General features: G+C 46.9%; 7 protein-coding genes across 7 annotated transcripts; 4 read left to right on the plus strand and 3 right to left on the minus strand.

Annotated features, from left to right (window-relative positions):
• Positions 1-2,409: 2,409 nt before the first annotated feature.
• Positions 2,410-5,373, plus strand: AO090005001634 (IQ calmodulin-binding motif domain protein; the record flags this gene model as incomplete). The annotated part of the gene is made up of 2 exons (XM_023236582.1): positions 2,410-4,976; positions 5,088-5,373. 2 exons carry the CDS (start codon positions 2,410-2,412, stop codon positions 5,371-5,373), a joined length of 2,853 nt encoding a protein of 950 aa, XP_023089445.1.
• A 407-nt stretch (positions 5,374-5,780) lies between these two features.
• On the plus strand, positions 5,781-7,097 carry cia1 (iron-sulfur cluster assembly protein CIA1; the record flags this gene model as incomplete). The annotated part of the gene is made up of 1 exon (XM_023236584.1): positions 5,781-7,097. The coding sequence occupies one exon, from the start codon at positions 5,781-5,783 to the stop codon at positions 7,095-7,097; it is 1,317 nt and encodes a 438-aa protein (XP_023089444.1).
• A 338-nt stretch (positions 7,098-7,435) lies between these two features.
• Positions 7,436-9,458, minus strand: kexA (serine-type carboxypeptidase kexA; the record flags this gene model as incomplete). The annotated part of the gene is made up of 3 exons (XM_001818484.3): positions 7,436-8,755; positions 8,809-9,169; positions 9,262-9,458. 3 exons carry the CDS (start codon positions 9,456-9,458, stop codon positions 7,436-7,438), a joined length of 1,878 nt encoding a protein of 625 aa, XP_001818536.1.
• An 889-nt stretch (positions 9,459-10,347) lies between these two features.
• Positions 10,348-11,239, minus strand: AO090005001631 (SAM-dependent methyltransferase; the record flags this gene model as incomplete). The annotated part of the gene is made up of 3 exons (XM_023236596.1): positions 10,348-10,404; positions 10,459-10,751; positions 10,906-11,239. The coding sequence occupies 3 exons, from the start codon at positions 11,237-11,239 to the stop codon at positions 10,348-10,350; spliced, it is 684 nt and encodes a 227-aa protein (XP_023089443.1).
• Positions 11,240-12,329: 1,090 nt separating this feature from the next.
• AO090005001630 (endosulfine family protein) lies at positions 12,330-12,962 on the plus strand (the record flags this gene model as incomplete). The annotated part of the gene is made up of 3 exons (XM_001818482.3): positions 12,330-12,365; positions 12,430-12,513; positions 12,579-12,962. 3 exons carry the CDS (start codon positions 12,330-12,332, stop codon positions 12,960-12,962), a joined length of 504 nt encoding a protein of 167 aa, XP_001818534.1.
• Positions 12,963-15,195: 2,233 nt separating this feature from the next.
• Positions 15,196-16,610, minus strand: AO090005001628 (ICE2 family protein; the record flags this gene model as incomplete). The annotated part of the gene is made up of 2 exons (XM_001818481.3): positions 15,196-15,999; positions 16,089-16,610. 2 exons carry the CDS (start codon positions 16,608-16,610, stop codon positions 15,196-15,198), a joined length of 1,326 nt encoding a protein of 441 aa, XP_001818533.1.
• Positions 16,611-17,943: 1,333 nt separating this feature from the next.
• AO090005001627 (MYG1 family protein) lies at positions 17,944-19,104 on the plus strand (the record flags this gene model as incomplete). The annotated part of the gene is made up of 2 exons (XM_001818480.3): positions 17,944-18,005; positions 18,072-19,104. 2 exons carry the CDS (start codon positions 17,944-17,946, stop codon positions 19,102-19,104), a joined length of 1,095 nt encoding a protein of 364 aa, XP_001818532.3.
• Positions 19,105-19,292: the final 188 nt, after the last annotated feature.

Genomic DNA, 19,292 nt, shown 5'->3' on the forward strand with positions numbered 1-19,292 from the left:
AACTAATAGTATAAAATATAAAATAATTTTATAGCTAATATAGATTAATCTTATTATTTATTTAGCTATTAAAACTAATCTTAATTTTTTAATTAAAAAAAATATCTTTATTTTTATACTAAAACTCTATATATATCTTATTTTTAAAAATAATATAGAAAAATAGAGTCTATCTATTAGAATTAATATATTCTATAGTAGTAATCTATTTCTAGTTTTTTAGCTATAATAAAAATAGTTTTTTTAATATATTAGATTTAATAATAACTTTAGCTATAGTTATTAGATCTATTATAAATTTTATTTTATTAAAATTATAGATATTATTTAATACTATACTATATTTTTAAATAGCTTTATTTATCTATTTAAACTAAATATTTAGAATTTTAGAATTTTTTATCTTAGTATATTAATAATTATAGTAATATATAAAGTAGAATTTAAGCTTAAATATATAGTTAGTAAAATTATATATCTATTTTTTTTCTATAATAATAAAAAAAGAAATAGTATTATACTTTAAAAATAGAATATTAATTATTTTTTATATATATACTAGTTGGGGAGTGTTACGCCCGGGGCTTCGTCGTCAAGTCTGAGACCAGTTAGCGGACCACGTTTCGAGGGTTACTAACCTGAAGTCGTTCTTTGACCTCCGTCGCTGTTGGGTTGCGGTCTGGGGAAGACGGGAGTCGTTATGAGGCTTCCGTCGACACTAGACTGCCGTCGATACTAGACTCGAGTCCAAAGGGCCAGGCCTATTAAGTACGTATACTTAATAGTTAGAAGAGTGCGAACGAGTTGAGACTGGTCTTGCTACTAAAGGTAACTCTGTAGTAACCATGTGTATTGATCACGAAGAACTAAACTTAAGTACATAAATGAGTGTCCTTATATATCCTTGCCCGTCGTGTCACTGCTACGACTCTTCGTGTCAGTGATACGATGTATCTTGTCAGTGCTACGAGCTTGTCGTGTCGCTGATACGTTTGGTCGTGTCACTGCTACGATGCACGTGACTTTGTTGTGGTAGCTGGTATCGGCGTCCGTAGCCCTTTCCGAATAACTACTAGATAAACGATTCGTCGGGTGCCTTCCACTCAGGAATCGGCCATCGTCATCCTATCGTTATTCTGCCTTGTGTGTCCGCCTTCGATAAGGTGCGCTAGACAAGGGTCTGTAACAGGGAGATACTCTATATTTATTTAATAATAGAATCTACTATTTAAGTAATTTCTTTTTATTAGTAATTAATTTATAAGTATTAACGCGTCTGTTATTTAAAAAAGAGACTTCTTTAAAATAACTATATAGAATAGATTTAGGTATATTAAATATTTTAGCTATTTTTTTTAAGCTATTGATTTTATTTTTTTTTAAAATAGAAATAGCTAATAGAATTTAGCCTTTTTACTCAATACGTAATTTTAAGGATTTAGATATTTTTAGTAATATAGCTAATATTTAAATTATCTAAGAAATTAAGATACATTGAAAATGTGGATAGTGCGCAGGGTGCTTACATATACAGAATGCTTACTGATTACATTAGAAGATGAACTTACATAATAGTGCCTAGGTAGGTACTTACTTGATTAGTACTAGGTAGTGGCAGGTCGAGGATCTGCTAAGATTACCTAGATGGATTGCCTACCTTATCTAAATAGGCAGGGCAATTGATTTAAATGGTCTAGAAATCTATATATAATCTAGATTTCTAGATAGATTATTTATACCGGGTCTTGAAGATCGATTACCTAAATAGGGGTGGGCTGATCTATATGGATGGATAAGACAAAATAGAAAGTGACGTAACTCTTAAATTCTTATCCAATTAGAGCCCGGAGCAGAATCAGAAATCTCAACCAATCAGAATCCAGAAGGTGGAAACACGTCCAGTATATTGCTGCCGTAGCTTCGCTTCGCTCAGCTGCGCAACTACTAGTAGTAGTACTTCCTACAGATAACTGCCATTGGTTCGTTTCTGGAGCTGCTACAGCAGTCCCAGACAATGGACGTTGGACGATAGTTGAGTCGCTCATTCGCAAGCTAAGGTTTTTTGTTTTTCGGCCAGCAGAGGCAGAGACTTGAAGTCGCATTCCAACTGTCTGACTGCAATCGAAGCTACTGGTGCTTACCTAAGCCAGCCACCTGCTCTGCATTACTCAGGCAGCGTTCTTCGATGGCCTTCTCCAGAATGAGATTAGATAACAACTTTTGTTCCTGCGATATGAATGAATGGATGCACCCATTTCTTGTTCTCGCCTTTTTCTACATAGTTTGTGAACCTTCACCATCATCTACAACGCAGTACGTTCCAGTCATTTCCGGCCGGCTCTTTGACCATTACGCCCCCTCCTGAAACGGGACACATCTCTCTGCATAGCCTCATTGTTCTCAAAGGTCATGATCCGTCGCAACTCAGATATCGAGGTTCAGCTCCCTGGTGCTGCAGGTACTGCGGATTCTGTAAACGAGGCAGACATAGAAATGCTGTCAGGGGAGCAAGCACCACCGCTGAGCCTACCCACCCGCCTCGCCACTCGTTTCTCTCGAAAGCCGAGTGTGGCTCGACGCTCCTCTGCTGCCTCCTCTCGTCGAAGTTCGATCTCATCGCTACACTCACACCACTCGAGTGCTTCATCTCATGGCGCGTCTCCCACCGATAATATCGCGCAACATCTCCGGCGGACTTCCATTCTTGAGAGCCGGAAAGCGAGGCTCGCAGACCGTGCTCTGCATGCGGAGAAGGTGAGGCTTCGCGCCGCCCTTAGTAAAGCCGCCTCCAGGAACTTGCAAAGGGAAGAGAGAGCCCTGGCTGCTCAGCAAGCGCGGGAGCGACTGCTGGCGGAGATAACCGCCAAGTGTGAAGAGGAAGTTCGTCGCGCGAAGAAGAAGGCTGAAGATAACCGGGAGAGGAAAGCGGCAGAGCATGCCAGACTTCGCTTAGAAATTGCAGAGAAGTTTGCGGAGGTCGAAAAGCGGCGTGTAATCTATCAGCAAAGTCATCGACGCTACCGCACAAGCAGCTTACCTACTAGCGAAGAGAAAAAGATGGCCAAGGTGGTCAGCAGCTCACTCACGCAGGATGCAGCCGCGAGGACTATCCAGCGAATATGGAGGACCTACCATACCAGGAGGGTTATGCAAGAGTTTCGAACGCTAGATTTGACAGCCAACCGCATTCGACATATGGATTTTGAGGATGTTGGAGCCCTGCTTTCGGAAAATACAGTCCTGACCTTAACGGCTCGTGTCCTTCAACTTTGCGGCCTACAAGATATGGAAAGCGGTACAATGGGCGGAAGGGGTGCCGTGCGCACATTTCTCAGCAGTTACTTAATCGTAACTCATCCCGCTGAAGTGCTGAGCAGCAACGGCGAACAGGAGCAGGATCTGATTGCAAAAGCTCGTGAGCTTATTCAAGCGTTTGAACAAGCCATGCCTCTGCTTTTGTCTGGCTACCGCTCGACGCCGGCCAATTCTACAGAGCTTCAGACAGTGTGCGAGGCTTACAATGTCTTCTTTTCTGCCTTCCATGCTTGGAAGACTCATGACTCTAGCGTCCTGATCGAAATCATGCTGGCTCAATTTGTTGAGCTGGAGCTTATCTGGCAAACGGTCAAGAATGATCGAGCTGGTGGTGTGGCAGATGATTATCGTCAGGGCATCAGGCAAAACCAGATCCTGCTTCTCGCCCGGCTGAAGCGCCTAGCTGGCTCTGAAAGAGCAATGCAGATGGTACGAGATGCTTTGAAGAAGGCTAAGCGCGAGACGAAACGTATTGCCTCCAGGCAAGCCATTCCACGGTCGGCGGAGGTCGCGCCTTCATCGACAGAAACGCACACTGAGAGTGCTACGTCTCCTATTAGCGACACTTTTAACAATGTGGAGAGTACTGTTTTGCGGGAGTTGGAAAGGCAGCGAATCTCCCCGCATGAACGCTTCACAAAGATTCTAACTGCACTTCCGGAGAACCGTGCTTTGGTGCACGAACTTCTCATCAATAAGGAGTTCAAGATTGAGGAAACACAGTATACGGAGCCGCGTAAACAACTTATGAATCATATGTGCGATATGATGCGCAGAGATGTAGATGCTGGGCTAGGCACGAGCTGGACTGTGGCTATGGCCACAGTAATTCAGGATCGATTGCTACGTTCGCTCCGCCCGGGCAATTCGCTTCATGTGCTGATTAGCGAAGTGCTCGATCCAAAGTTGGTTGAAAATCAATGTAATGTTGGTGCTTTCTCTTACGCTAGCTTTTTCGACTTCATGAACACCATTCTACCGAAGCTTTGTGCTCCTTACCGGGATCCTATAGTGAAGGCTTTTACGGAAGACACTTCAGGAGATGCGATTGATCGTTTGGCGAGGTTGATGGGTATAATCGACTTGCTGTCCCTCGATCATACGAACTTTATGATCCAACTTGCTGCCCCTCAACTTATCCAAGAGGCGCCTGGGTATGAACAGAGAACCTTCGAGAAGGGCCTCCGTGACGGATCCTTGAGCTTGAAGAAAGCTAGGCTTTTCTGGCGAACACATCACAAAATACTCGCAGATGAAATCCGGAAGCGTGATCCGGAGAATATCAATGGGGAGCCTCAGCCGTCGACCTCGAAGATTTATGCACAAGGCCTTGTGGATCTTGTTTTGAGCAATGCACCCGTGTCTGACGATCTAGTTCCTGAAACCTTAGAGCTAGACCGCCAACGCCTGGAGAGACTGCACGCGCAAGCATTCAAAATCGTGGCCACTGCGTCTATTTTACTGGCAGCTAAGAATTTACTCAAGCGTGACGTGCGATCACAGTGGAAAGCTGAAGCGGATCGTATTATGTCTCTGCATTTTGGTGATATTGAACCTAGTCGAGTACAGTCGATTCTGGAGTCAACGCACCCAATGCCTTCTAATGCCAGCGCTCAACTTGCGGCGACCATCCGGCGGGTACTGGCACCGGCCGCCAAAGCGTGCGCTGCTATTTCTACATCTGTGGCAACACGGACAACGGTTGAGATCTATAGGGACTCGCCCATACGACAGATAGCGGTGGCCCAAAATTCGGTAAACTCTGATAGAAGTGAGGCTGGTACGGCCAGCTTCGCAGACCCTGTTGCGCGGCTCATTCTTACGCGTTTGCGCGCCCATATTCTCTCTCGCCTTAGTGCTTCAAGTGCGGCCGAGAGGATTCGAACTACTACGACGGCCAGCCAGTGTTTGGCCGGTGCAGGAATGCCCGAGTTCGTTAACGAGGTTGGCAAGTTGACTGAAGAGCTGGAAAAAGTGCGTGAAGTAGACTGGCTGTGCCATGATATGGTCTATGAGCGAATACTAGGAGAGGGCATTTCGACAGATCCTAGGCCTTGAGGTTATCCGGAGGAATCTGCCCTGAGCATGTTAGATGTGTGGTGTTTTTCTCTTTTCTTCTTCTTGCTTTTTAGGGCTTGTTCCCCTCACTTCACAATAACATGGAATCATTATATGAGGATAACAATGATCTGGTATCTTACAATTCTTGATGTTGCTTTTCTTTTCTTTTTAGTTTTTCTTCTTTTTATTGGCTTATTTATTTATTTTTTCCCAATAAGTAAATGCTACTCAACGCTCCGAGGTCGCTTCTGTGGCCAGTCGGTACCTTTGGATTAATCTACCATCTAACCCCACCCTCCCCCCACTACAGCAAATATTCTGTCCGCCCCCAGACCGCAATTCCGGCAAGCCTTCTAAACTAGGACGATACAAAAGTGTTGGATGGAAAGGAAGATATATTCACAATGACCGAAAACCCAACTGCCTCTCTTACACTGCTGTCCGATTTGACTCCTCCGTCGCTCGAACGCACGTGGCTGACCGCACCCCATCCCTCTCTCCCCATTGTTGCGACCTGTAGCTCCGATAAAACTGTCCGTGTATACTCGCTAACCAACTTCCGGCTTCTCTCAACCATCTCGGGCGGCCACAAACGCAGCGTGCGCACGTGTGCCTGGAAACCACATGTGCAAGGCGAAAGCGTTCTGGCGACGGGGAGTTTCGACGCAACAGTGGGGATCTGGCGACGGTGGGACAGTTACGGTCGGGCAGAGGATGGCACAGATGTCCGGGGCTTAAGCTCAGAGACACTCGATGGCAATGGGCGTGATACTCAGGAATATGAAGATGATGAAGAATGGCGATTCGCGGTCCTTCTAGATGGACATGATAGCGAAGTCAAGTCGGTGTCATGGTCGCCATCTGGGATGTTGTTGGCGACATGCTCCCGAGACAAGTCAATCTGGATCTGGGAAGACCTGGATGATGGCGACAACAATTTCGAGACCGTGGCTGTCATGCAGGAACATGAAGGCGACGTAAAATGTGTCGCCTGGCATCCCGTGGAGGAGTGTTTGGCTAGCGCCAGCTACGACAACACCATCCGGTTGTGGCGTGAGGATATCGACGATTGGGGCCAGGTGGCGTGCATCAAGGGTCATACGGGAACTGTCTGGTATTTAGACTGGGAGGGCATTGGCAACGTGCCTTCTACTGCTGCGGTGTGTGAGCAGGGCACGTCCCTGTCTGCTGAATGGAAGGACCAGCGTGCAATGTCTGGCCCTCGTCTCGCCTCATGCTCCGATGACAGAACAGTCCGCATCTGGAAACGGAGGCCCAAAGAACAGCGGGCACAATCACAGGTTGGTAGTACGGGCATACCCAGTATCATCCGACCAACAGGCACCGATGAGACGTGGGAGGAAGACGTTCTTCTCCCACAAATACATGAGCTCTCCATCTACGCGGTTGCATGGAGCAAGCGCACTGGGTTATTAGCTTCTGTCGGTGCAGATGGGCGCATCGTAGTCTATGAGGAGCTGTTCTTGACATCACCAGCACGAACGCCAGACACCAATACTCCTACAGATACATCTGCTATTATACCTCGAACTCATACAGAATGGGTAGCTATTGCGATATTGGAGGGTGCCCATGGCATCTACGAGGTCAATCATGTTGCATGGGCGAGGCGCGCGGACCGATGCCGAAAAGAGAACGAGGAAGTGCTTATCACAACTGCTGACGATGGGAGTATCAAGGTCTGGACGCTTCGTAGATAGTTCTTCGGGGTGTGAAAGAGATTCCGGGCGATGATTTTTGCAGCGCGAGGGAGCACGTCCCAGTTGAATATGTCGCACAACAACCAGCGGGTAGAAAGGGTTGCGAAATCGGCGTTGTAGAATACAGGATCGAAACCCCATGCACACTATAATTCCGTTGCAGCTTTCATGTAATCACATTCATGTCTATGTATCTTACTGATTTGGAGAAGCTGTGATGCTAACATGGTCAACACACATGGCAACAAATCGTACTCTGGGGACAATAGCATAGAGAAGGAAAAAGAGGACAACATGAAGATTGTCAACGAAGAATGAAAATCTCGTACACGACATACTCAGCTTGGATTTATGGTTGTTCGCTGATGCTGTCGGTTCACGTCATCTTCATCGCTGTCCTCTCCCACTGTGTAATGTTCTCGCGCCATGTCCGGTGAATGGAGGTCATCGAGCTCGGACTCATCAAAATCTCCCGCCTCTACGTCCTGTCCTGAGCGTTTGTTATGAAAGCGCTCTAGAACAGATGCCCCACTCACGTCCTCGTGGTACAGGCCTTGATACCTGCGATGTCGTTGTCGGCTGCGCCAAATAAAGAAGCCCCAAACGGAAACGCCAATTATGACAACCACGAGGACTGCCTCTCCAGACTTGGCATAGGCCTTCCATTCAGCCTGTTTCATTCTCTCCTTCTCCTGCTCTTCAGCTGCGGTGCTGTTCGGATGACCACCCACGGATGTTTGAGGCAGTTTTTCACCATCGATGCGCGAGTCTGCAGGGCTACCGCCTATACTTGCTATATCGACCTTCATGAAGCGATCAAGCATGTCTCGAGTCTGGCGAGGGAGATCATAAGGCGCCATGTGGCTAGAATTGTAAAGAAGAACATAAGTCAAATTCCTCGCGTGTTGATAGATACCCGCTGGTTCGCCTTCAAAAGTCCAATCATGCCGAGGAGCCCAGACGCCCGGTGATGTCTCGAAGCCAACTCCACCGCCCCATTTCATATTATTTATAAGCTGCTCGGTTCCGACATGGTTGCAAATGAGGTCTTTATCACCGCTAAATAAAAGAACTGAAATCCCGGATTCGAGTAAACTGGGAAGTAACTGAACAGCTGGTACTGACTTTTGCGGAAGAAAAGAACTGCTAACAGCCCCTGAGCATTCTTCCCACCCTGACTTCTTTTCAGGATTTATATTCAGAGCTTTGACAACGTCCGCTCTTCGTAAATACGGCTTCACATCCTTTAGATCCTGAGGCCAGTTCATGCCACAAGACGGAACCGTATCGCGAAGACGGATATCGTACATGTTGTAGCATTTGTTGTCGGAGTCTAGAGTCTTTGACAGAAGCTCCTGCAACACTGTTTCACAGTCACCAATATGTATTCGATCCTTTCCACCTGTCTCCAACTTCGATTGACAGACCGACTGTAACACTTCCAGACTCTTCGCGGTTCGACTGTCTTCTTTAATAAGGCCTTCTTCGTATGCGAAAGTCAAGTAGGAGGGATACTGATCCGCAGGGGAGATCCAACCGTTGCCTATTAAAAGACCGCGAAGGTTCCAAGGGCTCACTGCGTTCTTGTTTCGATCTAAAATAGCTTTGGCAATATAAGGTATATGCTGACCGGCATAGGACTCGCCCGCAAGGTAGATCTGCCAGAGTCAGAAAATTATTATGTCGAGGGGCAAACCGGGGAATTTCATACGTCATCACCTTCATATTCCGGGAAAAGCTCAAAGAACTTGTCCAAGAATATAATGAAGTGCGCGGACATCTCGTCCAATTCATGGAGATAGCTATCAGTGTTAACGTAGCTGAAGCCGGTTCCAACCGGCTGATCCACGAAAAGTAGGTTGGCGAACTCATCCCAGGAACCTTCGTTATACTCCAACGTAAGGTTGTCCTTCAATCGATACGGGCCAACCTCCATCAATGCACCATCCATTGAGCTACATCCCGGGCCACCGTTTAGCCAGATTACAGTTCGCTGACGGTTGGCGATATGGCGATTCTGGTAATGCCAAAAGAAAAGATTACCGTTGTTCTGCGGATCCACCTCGATATGCCTGTTTCAGAGAGCCGCGGTCAAAACCTCTGCAATGGAGTCCTGGAGGGGAAACTATATATAAATGAAATCCGGTGGTATTGGCGAACTCACCCAGCATGCATCTTCAGCAAGGGTCCATCGGGGGCGCCTGGCAACGAGCGAACATAGTAATCCGCAGCTGACTTGGCCGTGGTCAATGGTGGACCCCACAAGACGAGCAATGACAGAAGCCATGATGACTTGAAGGAAAAGGAGAAGGTATCGCCCGTTTCGCTTTTGGCGAACCCACGCGAGATTGAAGAAAACATGCCTCAGGGAACAAAGAGGGTCGATGTAGGGGTTAGGAGAACCACGAAAGTAGGGGTGATTTGTTGAAGTAATGCTCAGGGTCAAAGGCCCTACGAGGACAAGAGAAGCCTTTAGGTCCGCATGGATGGTGTCGACTTAATCAATGTAATTGTCCTTCTGCTGCTCCCAAAGATCAAGATATGTGGTGGCAAGCAGACGTTGCAGCGGGATGACTTGGCGAAGGACGAACGGATCGGAGAGGATATAGGAGAACAGAAAATGAAGCTTCTTTGCTGCCACACTGCCTGCAAGCCCGTCTATCGAATCAAATGAGAATGTCAAGAATAGACGGAGATGATGGCGTGGCCTTGAATGGGGTCGTTTCGGCGGCAATTATCGTACGTACTACTGTAATAATTCGAGACCGCTTTCAACTGGGCCGCCGCTCGAGCGAGTATCCGTTTTTCCTTGTTATTTTTCAATACCGTACCAATCGGAAACAACTGCGGACCCTATCATTGCCTGTTAAGGGGATCTATAAGGCAAGGATGAACATCCATGAGTCTTTCAATTTCCCTTTCGCTTTAAAAAGAACTATCAATAGTCTTTATTCTTGAGAATGTACGACATGGGTCTTCGTCCCTCAATATACTTAAATACTGCCTGTATATACTAGTCCGACTTAGTTAAAGGGCAAATTTGTTTAACTGTTTCTTATTTCTCTGTTGTTGTTGTTGTTGTTGTTGTGGTTTTTTAAGTGTGGTTAAAGATGTGTAGCAGTGCAAGGCGATCAAGATGAATAGGGGCACTTGCTCAGATCTCAGTATTCATGTTTGCGCACCACCCCACACACACCTAGTCCCCCTCTCCCCCTCTTTGTACACCTTGGAGTGGACTCTTTAGCCCAGATCAGAAAAGATCACCAATGCCCTGATCGGCGCCCTCTTTGATAAGGTCAACCATCCCCTGAGCATCTGTCAGTAAGTGGTCGTTCAACGGGAGAAATGACAAGGTACACACCTGAGGCATTATAGGTTGTCCATCATCCCCTCTCACGTAGCGGAAGGGCATCTCAGTTCGTTCATGCTCATTGATAAGAATCTCCGGGTAATCGACATATTGGATCTTTTCTAGAGGCACTGCTGAATCGTTAGTTTTCCACATAATCATGGGTAGGTGGGATCTCGAGTCAGTGATTGAACCTTTCTCATGCACAACCATGCGAGTGACACGCACGGCTGTATCCGTCGTCATCTGTTTGGGACCGAGTCGCCTTCCGACATAACCCTTCTTTCTCAATTCCGACGTGCGATCTGTAAGTCTCGGTTAGTGGCATGCCTTGTATACATCTCTCCTCCGCCATTTCCGATGAAAACTTGCCTCGCGGAGGGTCATCGCCTATAGACGCGAAGGTCACCTAGAAGTTAGCCGGAGTCAAAACTCCCAACGAAAAACCGGAATCCGCACCAAGGATACCCCCGAAAAGGAACACTTCAAAAATTTCTCCATCGGCGGGGCTCAATTCAGCCTGAGCCGCGGGGTCTAACAGACAGATCTTAGACTTTCGATCGGCAAAAATCTCTTCAATGCTGCGGTGCTCGACTTTCAGTCCTTCTGTCGCAGCTAGATCCTCTGGCATCTGCAGGGTAGTGGGCACCGAGCTAAGGAGAAATTTGCTGCCAGCCTTATGCGATTCGCGAGCGATGCAGCCATATTCCAAGGCCGACCAAGCCCCCAATTCAGGGTCCAAATGCTCAACCACAATGGTGACTTGTTTTGTGGACGGGTTCTGGTCTGTCATTTTGATACAATTCGAGAGGCGGCTATCTCCAAACGAGGAAGTTTAGCACAGAGCAATTTGGAATAATATGATGCCGAGACGGTGGGCCGATCTGAATCAGGATCAATGACGAAGTGGCCGCTTTTGGAGCAACCGAGAGAAACTAGGAAAGAACATGAAAAGACAATTAATGAATAGATACGGAGTGGATTACAGAAAAAGAAGAAGAAGAAGAAGAAAAAGAAGAGAAAGAAGAGAAAAGAGAAGGATGTTCGCCAATAAATTATTCAAATTGAATATTCTCGCAATGAGTTATAAATCGCAATACCTCATGGGCCTGAGAATATGTACGGAGTGTTTGTATGTATGTACATACAATGTTGGGTCGACATGATAGTCTGTCTGTATTGTCTTTACCCACACACACACACACACACACACACACACACACACACACACACACACACCACCTACCCCAACCATTGTAGCGAAACTCGCTTCAAGACTCGATCTACAGGAAATGAATATAGCAGTGGACATAAATTAAGTAGATATTATATCCTAGAAACAAGCCACCTTCTTTCAGAAGGGACTTGTACTCTGTACCTACTAAGTAAACCCACCGCGGTTTTACAGTCTCCACTCAATGATGGCCCAAATAATAGAACGCAGCCAAATTTGGAAACGAGCAATACTGGGTTACCATTACCATACCATACCATACATCATCCCACTAGACCAACTTCCTCCCATTCTACTACTAGTGACTACTTATCGATCTATTCTTTAGGCCCTCGCTTTACTGTTTGCTGTGCAGGCTGACTCCTCCCGGTTGTCTCTACAATACACCCTGAATTTTGATCATTTATCTTCTCCCGGGAGCTCATAAAAACGGGCTACTCCCTCCCGTAGTTCGGTGGGGTTCTCTGACGACACCCGTTCACCTTACCCTCATCCAACCTCCCCCCCACCTGTTAGCTCTCAGTCACTTACTACTTCACCTGCTACACATCAACTTCACAGACCAGAAGATAGTATCCATTCTTACCAGTTTACGCCTCGAGTTTAAAAAACTTTCGCAGAATTTTCCCTTGATCTCCCTTCTTCCAATATGAATCCACACCAACAGAACAAAGTCGATACTGCCGTGAGCCGTCTATCTGTCGCCCCTCTCTCATTTGCCCGAAAACTGACTGTTACCGTGAATTCAGTCCTTATCCCCTGAAGAGCAACGCCTATTGCGTCTCTACGGAAAGATGCCCACCAAGAAGGATCTGTTGCAGAACAAACTGAAGGTACGTGGGTTTGACGACCCTTCGAGTTTGCTCACTCTTTGGCTGACGGATTTTCCATGGCAAAGGAGCGGAAGTACTTCGATTCAGGTGACTACGCCCTGAGCAAGGCCGGCAAAGCCTCTGATGTGGGTGTCACCAATATTGGTTCTCAGCACCCCGTCCCCGAAAACATCCCTCATTTGACGGCTACCTCTCCTGGGGCGAATAACCCAGCAGCTGCCAGCAATGGTGGCAGTACCAACTCTCAAGGACAGCAGATTCCTGGCAGCATCAGTGGGCACCCGGGCTCTATTGGTTTTCAAAGCCGCAGTCCCGTGAAAGAAGGCAGCTATCTACAACGCGGAACTAGCGCAGATGAGTCTGAGGGTAACACCGCTGCACTTAAAGATGCAAAGGAACCCAGCGTGAGTCCGCCCCCTGCTCGCAGCGGCGTTCCAATCCGGCGATAATCGGCCTTTGGCTCATCCTCTCTTCTTATTCTTCCCCTATTTAACTGTTCCTGTTTGTTACATCATCATCAACATCCATGTTTGTTTCTGGTTTTTGTTGCTCTGTCCGGTGATGGTCACATATAAAAGAGCCTGGCGCTATGGTTTTGTGTTCTATGATGTTGTCACGAAGCTACCCTACCCTCGCCCTCCCCACTAAACTTTTTTACTGATTTCTCTTCATACCTTTTCTTATCTTTCTTTGAGAGCGGGGTGAGGGTTGGTACGCGCGAGATGCTGTTTCAAGTAGCTTGTGCTTCACTGTTGCGGAAGTTAGAAGGAAAGAGGGTTGGAAGCCGACTGGAGAATTCCAGTGTATCTGGTGACTTAGTCTCCCTAACTGAAACAGTTATCCCCACTGGTGTCTCTAGTCCTGTTTGAGATTTGCAGCAATGCATTCTTCTTGGGCTGGTTCCCACTAGCCAGACTTGCGCAGTCTGCTGTGCATGAGTTGTGTCCTGGCTTCGACATGTGCCGTTATTATTCTCTGTTTATATCTCAGGTTACATATTTTTCGCATGTTCTTCGTGCTCGAGGCTACTCGTTCTCACCCTTCCGATTTTTAAGTTGGTCTATATCTGAATATGTCACTGGCGACATCACGCTCAGTACCTCTGAAAATGCTCCTTTTATTACGACTGCTTATACTCTAGGTACCCTGCATTCCCTCCTCTCCTTTCACGATATTTTGCGCATGTTCGGCCATATGTTATTCGTTGGTCAAACTTTTTTCAAACAAGAATGATATGATACCTCCCACTATGAAAAGCCCATAGCATTGTATCAACTGGACAGGTCAGCCGAGTGGATGTAGGCATAATCCCGATATAACTGTCTCTTCATTGATCCGGTGGTAGCAGTAAGACGAGCAGTACGTCCACGATCGATGAATAATGTATAGGACCCATGGATATAGACTTAGCAACTTCTGCAAACCAGCACGTAGCCAATCAATTTATGACATGCCACATGTCAAAGGTTGAGAAGGAGACATGTCTGATACAAGGGTCTGTGGGGCTCTATGAAAAGGAAAATAACGAAGCCAGGTCATATTTGCACCGGCGTAGTTCAGAGCGATTGAGATGCCTGTAATGAAGACGGCATGGAGAACGACCGAAATGTGGCTTCCGTGAAGCAGCCTGTTGTCTGACGCCTTGGGTTTGAAATAAGTTTGTAGAGGTCAGATGATACTGCTAACCACTAGTTTCACCTTAGACAGAAATCAAATCTGACTATCCATATAAAACAGCATTGTACATGAATAGACGACCATTTGCATAGTGATACAATTCCTAGATTGGGAACATGGGTCCCAACATTAGTAGCGAAGGGGAAAGGGAAAGTGAGAAGAAAAGAAAGAAAAAGGGCCTTTTGATTCTTTAATTTTCTTTCTTTTTTAGAAGAAAGAAGAGAGAGACAGAGAGAGAGAGAGAGAAATTTGGGTGGGAGATACTGAAGCAATGAATGATGAGAGGGTATATCAGCAAAACCAACATGCCAGAAAATGGGCACAAACAAGAGAAAGGGGCAAGGGGAGGACAGCAAAGCATGTGGACGTGAGATAGATCAAGTAGAAATATAGCTATTACCAAGAAAAAAAAAAGAGAGGGTCACTAGTTCTTCAGGTAAACAACGCGCATGGACAAAACGAGGCAGATTCGACTCCGGTGTGGCGGGCATCTTCTAGGGTAAATAGTTCCAGACTTATCGAAGCATATATGCTTGCAAACTATGGTTCCGCGGGTATATACACATCCTCGTCTTGCGGTTGATTTGTGAAGGGTATTATTGACACCTGCAGGGCACCACGGCCGTCAGGACTCAAAAGGTATTGTCGTCAGGCACTCCAACAGGCTCAAATGCGGGAGAATATTGGTGATAAGCCATGCATTCAGGTGCCCCTAATGAAGCAAGAGTTTCGTGCTGTGGCAATGGCGTGCCGTCCGGACGCGAACGTAAAAGTGCTGGTCCGTCTCTGATTTGGTCTTGAAGTACCGAAGAGTTACGCTACACCATGACCCTGCCATTTCCTTCAGTAGGCATCCAGCCGACAGTCGGTGCCCAAAAGAGACTCTCAATATTAGCATGACTTCACATTGACGAGATAAGTCCCCTGCACCGACGCGTCGAAGCCATATTGCACTGTCTCGCGTGTGAAATGGACATAATGCCACCAAATGGTCCATCACTGTTCTCAGTCGGTCTTCCAATGGCTAGCTAATCCCGAATCCAAATCATCGTTTTCGCCAAGCCATAGTTCCACAGCGTACAAAGCCATAGTGCAGGCTAAGTTGACCCATCGCCAAAGATTGCCGCCGCCGCCCCTTTGGCTGCTCCACCACTCTCCATTACCGCCCATCGCCTGAGAAGTAGAGGCGAAGTGTTGCATCAAGAGACTGGTATAAACCGCAATCAAGATTGATGGAGAAAAGTAGCTGAGGAGACCCAGGAACTGGCCAGCGGCATCGGAGTCATCCAACGATGCTTCTTGCGAGAGAGCGCGTGCACCTGATTCACGGACGGCAGGGATGATCCGAGTGGATGCATATAGCACACAGATACGGTATGCGAGTGAGATCAGGACAGAGGGGGTTACGGCCCCAAAGACCGCAGAGATCACATTGAAGGCTGCATGTATAATGGAGGGCAAAAGAGACAGAGCGTGCAGCAAAGTGGTGTAGGAGGCCATGAAGATCGGCGGCAGTGGGGGAAAGTCCCCAGCTTGCGCGGGCGAGGGAGCCTGTTCAACAGGATAAGAAGGTTGGTAATCTGTGAATATCTGATAGATGCACAGTACGATATACGCGAACAGGAGAGAGCTTTCCACTGGATTCCCACGGCCACTGCCAATCCCCCACGCGCACAAGATCACCGCACATGTGATCGACACCCCAATTAAGGCAGCATCTACATTGGAAATCCCAGGGAACTGCAAAACACGCCAAAGAAAGTATACTGCGCTCGAGATGGCGGACCCGGAGAACACCAGAAGGCCGATCTGCCATATCTTTAGTCATAGTCTCATGCAACAACGAAACAAGGTAGAACGACGAAGACGCAGAAGTAGAGGTAATGACGGATACGTACCATCCAGCTATCACTGCGACCACCTCGGTTGACAAGCCAGCGAGTGATCTGCCCTGCAGCTTGTATCACTAACAAACTGCAGAACCCTTCTACAAGCTGGAAGACCGGCGTCGACCATCGCAAGAGGTTATCCCAGTTTCCTATAGTTACCGACTCCACCAACCCACCTGGCCCAAAGAGCCATGCTTGAACAGACGTGTTCTGCGCTCGCTTGCCGGTAAAGGTTCGTTCCGCCCATCCTGTTGTGTTATCTGCATCGATCGAAAAGCGGTTCAGCGACCAAATCAACAAGACCGGAATTATGATCCATTGAGTTGATCGAATAATGGTGATCAGAGAGGCACGTAGCCATGAGCGTTCGGGGGTGGTGAGTTTAAGGAGGGAAAACAGGAAATAGAAGGTGGCTAGAGATAGAGAAAAGGCCAGACCGCATGTCTTTCCACCTACATCGAAGGCCAGAGGGATGGAAGAAACGGTCACGGACAGGAAAAAGGCGGACGAGAGAACCCGGAAGAGCCACATCGGACGGTGGGGATCAGACACGAGTGTAAAGTTATACACAGGAGGAGGGGAGGGGGAAGTAACAAAAGGAGCCGTTGAGAGTTGGATGATAATGGAGCAAAACTGACGCGATGTAAGTTTGAGCGGAGAAACTCTCCCAGTAATGATGCGAACGTTGGAAAAACGAATCAACCCGGTGACAAAAAAAAATAAAAATAAAAAAATAAAGATAAAATAAAAATAAAAATGAAATAAAAATAAAATAAAGATAAAAATGAAAATAAAGAAAAGAAAACGAAGAGAAGAAAATAAAGCCCCTTAAAAGATACGCATGAATCAATCTTAAAAGAGAATGAGAGTGATGTTCCTCTTATCTTTTCTCTACAATTTTTCGGGGGTTGTTGTATTAGAAATCTGTAATTATTATTATTCTTCTTCTTCCTATTCCCGCGCGAAATAAGTTTCCCCTTTTATTCTGGTGGACGTTCCTGATCTTATCTCGCTTTCTTACTTTCCAGGCGGGTCAGAATATGATGATTTTCACGTGGCAGTTGTAATGGGAAAAAAAAAAAAGGTACGACCCAGACTAAAGCCAGCTTTTTGGATGATTATACTCCAGAGTAGTATTAACATTCAATCGCCGGTAAAGCGTTTAGTGGCACATACACACCGGGGTATGATTAGCAAGGGAGGCGAGCAAAACAGAATGAATAGGAATCAGAAATAGTTGGGTACCTACTCTGTCCTACCATAGTACGAACTTTACGGAGTACATATACATAGAGGTACCTACCGCTGTACTCCGTACCTCTTCTTTCTCCAACGGCGGTGAAGACACCGATAACAAGGAACTCTCTGCTAATAATATTACAGTCAGAAGGGCTTGCGAACATTCTTCTTTTCCTTCCTTTCTATTTCTTCTCCTTTTAAACTCTTTCTTCCGTTTCTATACAGTATATATATCTATATCCCGCCCAACCTAATCAAGCAAAACTTGTCAGGGCATAAGCCTATGTACTACTCCGTACTAGTAGTTAGATCTAGTCTGGACCACCCAGGCCAGTCTCAGGGTTCCACTGCAGTGCAGGGGACTGAATACCATTACTAGTTTCGGAATAGCGTTGCTTTGGCACTGGCTCTCACATGCTTTTCGAAAGCCCTCCGATGGGAGCCCTAATTAACCATATTTGTATCAGGGAATCTTCCGTATATGGTCTAGTCTAGAATAGGTTCAGTACCATACATAGTACCGTCCCTGTAATCAGATTGGGGTCCATATCAGCGTCTCTTTCCAATTTGAACCTGTGCACTTACAAAACATTGTTGGATGCTGCGATTCCGACAATTATTCAGAATGGCCGACGAGACTATCGCAAAGAAAATCAAGACCTCTTCTCCCTTGATTGGGACTCATAGGTACTCACTCACTTGAACTTCACATCTCCAATGACAGGCCCCTCATTACTGATACACATCTCTCAGCGGCCATTTTCATGCCGACGAGGCCCTCGCGGTCTATCTTCTCCGACAACTCCCCACCTATTCTGCCTCTCCCCTCATCCGTACCAGAGATCCGGTGCAGCTAGCAACCTGCCACACTGTCGTCGACGTTGGTGGAGAATATGACCCCGCGAACAACCGTTATGATCACCATCAGCGTAGCTTTTCCACGACCTTCCCTAACCACACTACCAAATTGTCCTCGGCGGGCTTAGTATACATGCATTTCGGTCGAGCGATCATTGCTGAACACACGTCATTGCCGGTGGATCACCACGACGTGAACTTACTGTACGAAAAACTGTACACAGATTTCATCGAAGCCATCGATGCCAACGACAATGGCATTTCAGCCTATGATCCCGCTGAAATATCTGCTGCTAATCTCGAGAAGCGCTTCAAGGATGGTGCCATCACCATCACATCGGTGGTGGGTGACATGAACAACCCCGATCCGACCTGCCCGCCCGGGGAGCCTCAGGATGAAGACAGTCTCTTTGGTCGAGCAAGTACCTTTATTGGAAACGTTTTCACTCGCAAACTGCACCACGCCAGTACTTCCTGGTTACCTGCACGCACTACTGTGGGAAACTCCTACCGTTCCCGCCGTGATGTTCATCCTTCCGGCCGTATCATCGTTCTCCCTCAGGGCGGTGTGCCATGGAAAGAGCACTTGTATAACTTCGAAAAGGAAGCGTCGGAATCCGATAAGCCCAAGTCCGAAGAAGAGGTCTATTACGTTCTCTACCCTGAGAGTGCTACTGAAGGATCTAAATGGCGCGTGCAGTGCGTGTCAGTGAATGAAACTAGCTTTGTGTCCAGGAAACCTCTGCCAGAGACCTGGCGTGGTGTTCGCGATGCAGATCTCGACGGTGTTATGGCCGCAGAAGCCGAGAAAACCGGCAAGCCCAAGATTCCTGAGGGTGCAGTTTTTGTCCATGCCAGCGGTTTCATCGGTGGCCATAAGACCAAGGAAGGAGCATTTTCCATGGCGGTCCGTGGCTTGGAGCAATAGTTTCCCTTTTGTTTCTCTCCCTCTGAGTGCTAACAGTAGTATGGGTGATGGCTTCTAGCACGCTTCGATCCATTACTATACTACGATGCGGATGACAGACCCTATCACGGGTGATGTCTGAAACTCTATCACTTGGATTAAGGAATAATGCAATACCGACCAGGCAGTCCAAAAAATATCCATGTGTG

The sequence above is a fragment of the Aspergillus oryzae genome, chromosome 1, assembly GCF_000184455.2.
Source record: "Aspergillus oryzae RIB40 DNA, chromosome 1".
Lineage (NCBI taxonomy): Eukaryota > Fungi > Ascomycota > Eurotiomycetes > Eurotiales > Aspergillaceae > Aspergillus > Aspergillus oryzae.